General features: G+C 49.5%; 1 protein-coding gene across 1 annotated transcript; it reads left to right on the plus strand.

Moving 5' to 3' along the window:
* The first annotated feature begins 3,159 nt into the window (after positions 1 to 3,159).
* LOC144482788 (uncharacterized) lies at positions 3,160 to 6,576 on the plus strand. Its single transcript, XM_078201650.1, has one exon. The coding sequence runs from the start codon at positions 3,481 to 3,483 to the stop codon at positions 4,321 to 4,323; it is 843 nt and encodes a 280-aa protein (XP_078057776.1). The 5' UTR covers positions 3,160 to 3,480; the 3' UTR covers positions 4,324 to 6,576.
* Positions 6,577 to 10,873: the final 4,297 nt, after the last annotated feature.

Genomic DNA, 10,873 nt, shown 5'->3' on the forward strand with positions numbered 1-10,873 from the left:
TGATGAAAGGAAGCGAAACAAAGAAGTGAAATATTGCACAGTCACATCAGTCTTCTGTGGCAAAGAGTTCCAACAGATTCACCACTCTCTGGCTGAAGAAATTCCTCCTAATCTCTGTTTTAAAGGATCGTCCCTTTAGCCTGAGGTTGTGCCCTGTAGTATTCCGGTTAACACACTGGAATACTCCCTTGGCCCTTTAGGATAATGTCACTGCAGTATATGGGATCTGCAGAAACATTTAATTACATTCTACCAGCCACCTGGTATGCTTAACTGTGGAAACCCTTTTCCATTAAGGTCTCAGATTACTACAGCAGATATGCATTGTTCTGACTCGACCAGCCGGGCTGTGGAATTAATTGGATAGATCTTCCAGAGAGCCAGCAGAGACATAATGGGCCAAATGGTTTCTATTTATGCTGTATCATTCTCTAAAACAGTGAATATTCAGTATCAGGGAGAGAGAGAAGAACCAGTGACTGTGCGATTGAACCCAGCCAGAATCAGCACCATAAAAGGAGTGAGAGGGGAAACGGTATAAAAGCTTTGAAACCATTGCATGGTCCTGCAGCAGAACTTTGAGAAATGGAGCACAGCAATGTACCAATTCTCAATATTTCATTAATTTACCTCAAATGCTTACAACGTTATTATGAATTAATTGCATGAGGTTTCAATGGCGGTTATTACCCAGCATTCGCTGCGGGTGTGACAGTGCCCTATTCACTGCACAGGAGCCCGGTGCGCAAGCGCGGTGCTGTATCTAGCGCATGCGCAGTGTCACTTTGCTCGGAGCCCTGCGAGTGCGGGAGACGCTTGTTTCAAGGGGTGAGAATCGGTGGGGCGGAGGGAGGAATGGAACCGGGAGTCGGGGTGGGGAGGGAGTAGAGGCTTCACAAACATCTGCTGTAGGGCGCCAGGCCTGAATAAGAGCCTTCCGGTCCCGGGTTTGCAGCTCCGGGGAATTTATCCGGGATCAGACCCAGTGCCGCGGCCGCCATCTTTGTTTAGCGGGGAGCAGAGCGCATGCGCGGCCAGTGGGCGGAGCTTCAGGATTTGGGTGACCAGGAGAGACAATGTTTGAGTCATTGACTGACAGGCCGGGTTAATGGATGCTGCCTTTCACCTTCTCAATTTGCAGCGGCTGCTCGCCGTCTTTTATACATTTTAATCATACAGACATTAGCGGTTACTTCGTTGTTAGCTTTGGGTGGTTACCTGTATTGAGACAATTGTCCTCCCCGAGCAACAATTGACCTCCAATCACATTCCTTCAAAAACAACCGTTAACAAAAACCCACAAGTTTCGGTTCCGCTTTATCTTAAGCTCAGCGGACCATCTGGACCTCGCGGTCTGGTTTTTTTTGGCTATTCCGTTTTTTTAATACAAGAACAGGATGTAGCTCCAAGGTTAGTTTGTTATTTAGTCAGCAACAGGATGATCTTTGTTAACCACAGGATAAGTGCTGGGCGCAGCCGGTCCCGTACGCATTAACTTTCAAAGGTCGCAGTCTTAGTTTCACTCCAACACTCATCTCATTTATCTAAAATCCAATGAGCATAGATGCACCCTGCCTAACCTTTCCTCATAAAACAGACCCCTTCATGCCCGAAATCAGCGAGTGAACCTTGTCTGAATTGCTTCCAATGTAAGTATATTCCATCTTAAGTAATCTTATGCTAGAAAACAGGAGGGGAGAATGTTATGGATTTATATTCAGGTCTGACAAATGATTGTTGGAGGTGACACAGTGGTTCGCACTTCTGTCTCATAGCGCCAGAGACCCGGTTCAATTCCAGCCTCGGGTGATTGTATGGAGTTTGCACATTCCCCCTCTGTCCGTGTGGGTTTCCTCTGGGTGCTCTGGTTTCCTCCCACACTCCAAAAAGTGGGTTGATCGACCATGCTAAATTGTCCCTTTGTGTCCCAAGATGAGGGGGAAGGAAAGGATTAGTGATGTACGTACATCAGGTTACAGGGATAGGGCCTGAGTAAAGGTGCTCTGTTAGAAACTTGGTGCAGACTCAATGGGCTAAAAGACCTCCTTCTGCACTGCAGAGATTCTGTGATTTGGGAATCTCCTTTTACAGATGGTTAGAAAAAGAGGATTTTTACAGCAATCTCAAGCCCCCAAAAAATGTGTATTTCTTAATTTCAAACCACAATTGACACATGACTCTTGTAATCTCCTTTTGCAGGGAGTTAGAGTGGGCCAAGCCTGAGGCAGCTGTCGTATGTATATTTACAGAGAGAGAATAGACTAACATTTCGAGTCTGGATGACCCTTTGTCAAAACAAGGGTCATCCAGACTTTAAATGTTGGCTCTACTCTCTCTCCACAGATGCTGTCAGACCTGCTGACATTTTCCAGCATTTTCTGTTTTTGTTTCAGTTTCCAGCATCCGCAATACTTTGCCTTTATATGTATTTATATATCCAAATGTGCAATGTTAACAAAATGGACAGTTACTAACCGAAATATAAAGCATCATGTGATTTAGCTGACTTGACCATATTCCTATAGTTATTCAGTCATTAAAGACACAGTCATGGAGCATTAAACTTGCCTCGCAGGGCCCCTTGTATCAACACACAGGCAGCTGCTTTGTGAGACTGCCAGCAGTACAGACAAGTCAGAGATAAGAATGTCCTGAGAAGAGAGATTCATTGTGAAAGCTCAGGGACGGTTGATAAGATGTAGGAATTCTATGATTCTAATGAACATTCTTTCCTCTCTCGTTCCCCAAAAGCTGTAAATCTCCATCCCACACACTCTCCCTCCATTCTCACTCTGCTGTATCTAATATTCACCCTCCCAATTCTCCTGAAGGTGCTGATTGAGGCTGATTGACAGATCCATGCTCACTGCTTCCTGTCCACCACACACAAATCATAAGAAACAGGAGCTGCAGTTGGCCATTCAGCCCATCGAACTGCTTCAACCATTCATTGAGAATTGGCTGATCTACCGCAGCATCATTTCCCACGCTATCCCCCAGATAGAGAGAGAATAGAGCCAATGTTTCGAGTCTGGAGAGAGGAAAGAATGTTCCATAGAAACTAGAATTGTGTGTTCTGAATTTCTATCCTGTACTGACACTGATGACTTTTGTAAACTTGTTTTACAGGATATTGGAAGAGGAATCACAGGCCGAAATCTCAACCGTCACGTCTAGATCTGACAGAGTCATATTCCTTGGGACCTGAATATCATCGGCCTTTGAATCCAGAAGGAGAAATGGTTGTTTGGTCTGTCAGTTTGAAAAGATTTCAAACATCAGTGTGACTGGAAAAGCACCAACACACTGCCACACTCGAGTGAGAGTGTTCCAGTGCACTGACTAAAGAGCTTTAACCAGTTACACAGCCTGAATAAATATCACAACATTCACAGCAGGGAGGGACTGTACTCGTGTTGTGTGTGTGGACAAGGCTTCAACTGATTGTCCACCCAAGAGAGAGGCGAGCACACCTGTGCCATGGAGAAACCATGGAAATGTGCGGACTGTTGGAAGAGATACAAAGCCCCATCAGAGCTGGAAGTTCATCGGCGCAGCCACACTGGGGAGAGGCCGTTCATCTGCTCTCAGTGTGAGAAGGGATTCACTCATTTATCCAGCCTGCGGACACACCAGCGAGTTCACACGAGGGAGAGACTGTTCACCTGCTCTCAGTGTGAGAAGGGATTCAGTCAGTTATCCGCCCTGCAGAAACACCAGCGAATTCACACTGGGGAGAGGCCGTTCACCTGCTCTCAGTGTGGGAAGGAATTCACTGATTTATCCACCCTGCAGAAACACCAGCGAGTTCACCCTGGGGAGAGGCCATTCACCTGCCCTCAGTGTGGGAAAGGGTTCAGTCGATTATTTAACCTGCAGATGCACCTGCGTGTTCACACTGGGGAGAGACCATTCACCTGCTCTCAGTGTGGGAAGGGATTCAGTCAGTTATCCGGCCTGCAGACGCACCAGCGACTTCACACTGGGGAGACACCGTTCACCTGCTCTCAGTGTGGGAAGGGATTCACTCGGTTATCCAGCCTGCAGACACACCAGCGACTTCACACTGGGGAGAGACCATTCACCTGCTCTCAGTGTGAGAAGGGGTTCAGTCAATTATCTAACCTGCAGATACACCAGCGAGTTCACACTGGGGAGAGGCCGTTCACCTGCTCTCAGTGTGGGAAGGGATTCACTCAGTTATCCAGCCTGAGGAGACACCAGCGCATTCACACTGGGGAGAGGCCGTTCACCTGCTCTCAGTGTGGGAAGGGATTCAGAGTTTCATCAACCCTGCTGAGACACCAACAAGTTCACGAGTGATTCCAGGGGTTGGATTCTGCTGTTATTGTTTCTGCTCTCAATTACATCCAGGACTGCATTTTGTTCATTCTCACAGTTGGTCAATGGGGAGGGTCGGAGGGTTTCTTTCTGCTGGACTGGCCGGTCTCATGACTTTGCCTCCAGTGGGCTGATGCTCTTTGCGTCTTGTTGCGAATACCTGGTTTCAGATTTCACAAGGATCACAGAGTGACAGGGTGTGAGGAAGTTCAGAGATATTTAGTCAGCATTTCTGTTTGAAACGCCCCAAATGCCCATCCAATTTCCTTTGTAATTGTTTATTGTCTCCACTTCCTCCACCCTCATAGGCAGCGAGTTCCAGGTCATTACCATTCGCTGCATCAAAATATTCTTCCTCACATCCCCCCTTCCTCTCTGACCCAAAACCTTAAATCTGTGCCCCCCTCGTCCTTGTCCCAACAGCTAATGGGAACAGCTTTTTTTTGTCCACCTTATCTAAACCTGTCAGAATCTTGTCCACCTCTATCAAATCTCCCCTCAACCTCCTTTGCTCCAAGAGGAACAACCCCAGCCTGACATTGACAATAAAGAACAAACTAACAGAATATGTTACTGTCTGAAATCAAATGGGAATGTTTAATTTCTGTTTTAAAGATATTGTGAATATATTGTCCTGGACAATAAGGGAATTGGAATAACTCACCTTGGGTGTGGTTGAATGGAATATATCAATCTGGTATCCACTTACAATCTCCCTCCCTAACAGCACTGTGGATGTACTTACACCTCAGGCATTGTAACAGTTCAGGAAGGCAGTGTTGGGGTTGACCACGGCCGAGGCAGCTACATACAGCCACATATTCTGTTATAATTGAAGGACTGCAGATTGAATGTGAGGCATTCTGGGACTGGACTATCTTGACCACATTTCTGTGACTGCTCAGTTTCTGCAATCACGGACCATTAAAGCTGCTTAGCAGGGCCCCGACAGAGGACCTGGTGAGAATATTTACTCAGAATGAGTTAGAATTAAATTTATTCCAGGATCGGCAGGTGTTCAGCAGCTGAGATTCCTGAATCTGTAAAAAGGGGGTCCGACCAAACAGTACTAGGTAGTTGGTTAAGAAGTTAAAAAGCATTCTGAACCATTGCTTAACCTATCGTCAATTTGTGATAAGAACTGTGAGGGATTTGTGACCCGATATTTGGTGAAGTGATGGTATACTCCAAGTAGCACTGGACTCAAAACCAGATCTCTGAGAGTAGATTCTAACAGTTATAATCCTACCCAAGCATGGTCAGTGAAAAATCAGAGCTCGAGTGGGGACTGGACAGGTCTCTTACCTGCCATTTGGAAACTAAGAACAAGAAGCTTATAGATAAAATGATTAGAGAATAGAGCCAACGTTTCGATTCTGGATGACACTTTGTCAGACTCATCCAGACTCAAACCATTGGCACTATTCTCTCTCCAAAGATGCTGCCAGACCTGCTGAGATCTTCCAGCATTTTCTGTTTTTGTTTCAGATTCCAGCATCCGCAGTAGTTTACTTATATGATAAAATGATTAGTTCTGATTGGAATCCCCACGACCCTCCCGCAAAACAGAGGGAGTGGTGGCAAAAGGAGAAAAAGGATAAGGATGATAAAGTCTGGGTTCTGATTCTCCGAGCCCATGTAGACTTAACAAAATGAGTGAACCAGTTTATAAAGAATGGAAGTTACCAATCCCAACAATAACTGATCAAATTAAAATAATTAGGTTGATGAATATAACAAAAAACATGGGTGAAGTTTAAAATCAAGTTTGTTTTGTTGTTTGGGAAGTTTTTAAAACTTGTGTAAAGTGTCAAGTTTATTTCTGCTCACTCGCCACCCCTTTCGGTTCTGTAGAAAAGTTAACCCTTTCAGCAGACAGTTGATTTGTTTTTAAATTGCCAGGAAACTCGTGTCTATTTTAGTTTATAATTGAAGATTTATGGGAATTGGCTAAGATGGTCTTTTGACATTTTTAAAGTATAAAACAGTGATCTTGAGAAGGCAATTTGGTAGAGAGAGGTGGAGGGAGAGATGTTTACAGAGAGGTGTGGAGAGCTGTTGGTTTTACAAGTTATCCATGTTTTTGGAGCGGTCACTTCATGTCCTGGTCTGAGAGGGATGGAGAGAAGTCTGTTCAATTGTTAATGTTAAGCTTTCTCTATTAACTGTTAATCGACACTTTGCTTTTTATCTTTCTGACTTGTTACATTTTTAATGGTTAATAAACTTTCTAATTTCACCATTTGAAGCTTTCTTTCTTGCCATATGGTTAAGTCGCTGGAACCTGGTGTGATTTACGATTAGGGAGGTTATTGCAAACAAGAGAACCCCCATAAATCTTCATTCAAATAAATCAAAGTTCTTACAAATGGAATGCTATCCTTTATTATGAGAGAAATTGAACATGGAAGTAAAGATATTATGCTTCAGTTTCAGCAAGAAGTCTCACAACACCAGGTTAAAGTCCAACAGGTTTATTTGGTAGCACAAGCCACAAGCTTTCGGAACAGGCTGTTCCTTCATCAGGTGAGTGGGAGTTCGGTTCACAAACAGGGCAAAAGAAAACACAAACTCAATTTACAAAATAATGGTTGGAATGTGAGACCAGGCAAGTCGTGGGGGTTACAGATAGTGTGATATGAACCCAAGATCCCAGTTGAGGCTGTCCTCATGTGTGCGGAACTTGGCTATCAGTCTCTGCTCAGCGACTCTGCGCTGTCGTGTGTCGCGAAGGCCGCCTTGGAGAACGCTTACCCGAAGATCAGAGGCCGAACGCCCGTGACTGCCTAAGTGTTCCCCAACAGGAAGAGAACACTCTTGCCTGGTGAGGCACAGGAATCCCAGCGAGAGCAGCATTCAACAAGCCCCAGCCGAGACAAAAAGTTCTTACACAAGTCACGAACCCAAGCACTTGAAACAGAAACTTCACGCCGACCAAGGCGTTCCTCCCAGCGGCCACATTTCCAAAAGCTCACCGCAAGGCGCGCATAACTCCCAGTCAGGAGGAAGCTTGAGTCTGTCTGATGCCCCATCTTCATTCACGCAAAAAGCCACGCTCTCATTGGCTGGAAGACCTGAGGCCTTCCGGTCCTCCAATTCTTTTCATTGGCCAGAGCTGGTGAGGGGCGGTGAATCAAACGTACGCCTGTGCGGGTGTTGGGGGGAATGTGCGGGTGTGGGGCGGGGCCCGGGACAAAGCCGGCGCACTGACCATTGTCTGTCCGGGTCTTCCAGCCTTTCCCATTGGACAACAGCTCAGCGTGGCTGGAGGGCAAAGTCCCGCCCACCCCCACGTGGGGCTCCGCCCCTCATTTTCCATCTACGGGGGATTGACCAATGGGAACTCTGGAGGACCGGAAGGACTCTGCTCCTCCAGCCAATCAGAGCTCCCCATTGTCTGAATGCGGAAGTGGACAATGAGCTTGTTCAGCTGCTCATTCCTGCCCTGCAAAGCTGCTGCTGCTCGCTCTCTGAATGAAGATTGCGTACAGACAGCCTGAAACGTGCCTCCTCTCGACAACACCTACATTCTGTTTCTGAGGTGAAGTGGATTCACGTTCGCCCGTGTAGCGGAAGGCCCCGCGTCAGAACCAGGCGGAAACTTTGGGTTTGTTTTCTTTTTTTTTGTGAGTAACTTTATTTTGCAGTTTTTGCTCACAGAGACGCCCGGTTTTTGTGTTGTTTTTGTTTGTTTGTTTTTCGTTCCCTGCGGGGAGGAAGGAGGGAGGTGAGCTGCTGCCTGCCTGTCGCCTGGCCTGCCTGTCGCCTGGCCTGCCTGCCTCCCGGTCCAACGTCCCGCCCTTCCTACCAAGTGAGCTCCTCCTCCCCCACCTCCATCTACTGGGGGAGGTCAGGTCCGGGGTGCAGCCGATCCCGCTCGGCCTTCGGGACCCCTCCCTCCGCCACATATACTCCTTCCGGCGCCAGGTTTTTGTCCGCCTGGCCCGGGAGGAGGAACTGGAGGGAGGGTTCAATGTCCCCCACGAGGGGACCACGTACCGGGTCTTTTGGTCCGTGGACGGTGTGCGGTGCCATGCCTGTAAGGAGGCGGGGCACGTGAGAAAAACTGCCCCGTCTCCAAGGCCGCCGACCGCCAACCCAAGGCGGCCGCAGCTGGCACCGCAGCCCCCTCTCCCCCCAAACGAGTACCATCTGCCCCCCCGCGAGGGGAGGCCACGCCGGCAGCAGCTGTCACCTCAGCTGCCGGCAGGGGGGGGAGCGGAGCCTCCGCGTGGCCAAAAGGGCACAACAAAAAAGGGGGGGACCGGAACCCCAGCCCCCAAGAAAGACACCCCAACCACCCCGGCAGCCAGCTCGGGGACCACCTCAGTCTCCACCTGCGCCCGCCCCCCCCCCCCCCCCACCATCTGCCGGGCCCGTGGGCTCTCCGGGGCCTAGTGCTGGGTCTGGTGCCCGGGATCATGGGCCCGAGCATGGGGGGGTAAGCGACCCCGAGCCGGCAAAACTGGCGACACCGCCACCTCGGGGGGACGTGACGGGAGAGCAGGGGGGGCGCGGCAAGGTGAAGAGGGGCGGAGGGTGAGGGGCCTCACCTGCCGAGGGCAGGTTAACAAAAAGAGGCGGGGCCCCTCGGGCACCATTGAGTTTGAGGTCTGCGTGCCCCTCCCGCCTTGTGAATCATCTCCTGCCGTGCCCCCACCTGTCTTTGTGCCTTGTCCCCAGAAAAAAGGGGGCAAGGCACAGCACAAAACTAAACGCGTGCTGCCTCAGTCCCCCGACGAGGAGTCCCCGGGGCCGGGTGGCAGCGGGGCCCCCGCGGCTCTGTTCCACCCGGTCGATTACAACCTGGACTTCTTCTTTAGCATGTCGGGGGACTGGGGCAACACCCCAATGTTCGTGTCCCTATCATCAGGTGGTCCACGGGAGGAGGCCAAGTGGCTGACGGCCAGGAAAGGTAAAGCTCGGGTGATTGAGAGCACCCCGGTGGATGTGCCCCTACACAACAAGTACTCCTGCCTGAGTACTGTTGGGGGGGACAGCCCACCTGGGGGAAGCAGCAGTGGCCGGGCCTCCGGAGTGGAGTCCGGCCCTGTAACTCAGAGGGCTAAGGAAAAGAGGGGAAGGCAGTATTAATCGGGGACTCGGCAGTCAGGGGGACGGACAGGCGATTTTGGGGAGGCAGGCGGGAGTCTCAGATGGTGGTCTGCCTCCCTGGGGCTGGGATTCAGGATGTCATTGGGCAAGTCCCAGAAATCCTGAGGGGGGAGGGAGAGGAGCCGGAGGTAGCAGTACATATTGGTACCGCTGATGTGGGTAGGAAGGGGGAAGGGGTCATGAAAAGAGAGTATAGGGAATTAGGGAGACAGCTGAGGAGGAGGAAAGCAAAAGTAGTAATCTCAGGATTGCTGCCTGTGCCATGGGAAGGCGAGGACAGGAATGGAGTGAGGTGGAGGATGAATGTGTGGCTGAGGGGCTGGTGCAGGGGGCAGGGAGTCAGGTTCCTGGACCATTGGGACCTCTTCAGGGGCAGGTGTGACCTGTACACAAAAAACGGGTGGCACTTGAATCCCAGGGGGACCAATATCCTGGCAGGAAGGTTGGCTAAGGCTACTGGGGAGAGTTTAAACTAGATAGGTTGGGGGAGGGGATCAGAGTGAGGAAGTTAGCTCGCAAACAGAGAAGGGTTATAGGCAGTGCAAGAGGGCGGATGGACGGGGGATAGAGAAGGGGAGAGCTCAGACCAAAGGATTGAGATGTGTTTACTTTAATGCCAGGAGTATAGTGAATAAAGGGGATGAGCTCAGAGCGTGGATCGATGCCTGGAAGTATGATGTGGTGGCCATTACGGAGACTTGGATGTCTCAGGGACAGGACTGGATACTCCAGGTGCCGGGATTCAGATGTTTCAGGAAGGACAGGGAGGGAGGCAAGAGAGGGGGTGGAGTGGCACTGCTGATCAGGGATAGTGTCACAGCTGTAGAGAAGGTGTATGCTGTGGAGGGATTGTCCACCGAGTCTCTGTGGGTGGAGGTACAGAGTGCAAAGGGGCCGGTCACTTTGCTGCGAGTTTTCTATAGGCCGCCCAATAGTAACAGGGAGGTGGAGGAGCAGATAGGGAAACAGATCCTGGAGAGATGCAGTAATAGCAGAGCTGTTGTGATGGGAGACTTTAATTTCCCAAACATAGATTGGAATATCCCGAGGGTAAGGGGATTGGATGGGGAAGAGTTCGTTAGGTGTGTTCAGGAGGGTTTCCTGACACAGGATGTGGACAAGCCTACAAGAGGAGAGGCTGTACTTGATCTGATACTGACCAATGAACCTGGACAGGTGTCAGATCTCAGTGGGAGAGCATCTTGGGGATAGCGATCATAACTCTATCTCCTTTAGGCTTGCATTGGAAAAAGAGAGGATCAGGCAAGCTAGGAAAGTGTTTATATGGAGTAAGGGGAAATATGAAGACATTAGACAGCAAATTAGAGGAGTAAATTGGAAGGAGGTATTCTCAGGGAAATGTACTGAAGAGAGGTGGCAGTTTTTCAAGGAATGTCTGTCTAGAGTTCGACAGAAC

Source organism: Mustelus asterias, unplaced genomic scaffold (genome assembly GCF_964213995.1).
Source record: "Mustelus asterias unplaced genomic scaffold, sMusAst1.hap1.1 HAP1_SCAFFOLD_42, whole genome shotgun sequence".
NCBI lineage: Eukaryota > Metazoa > Chordata > Chondrichthyes > Carcharhiniformes > Triakidae > Mustelus > Mustelus asterias.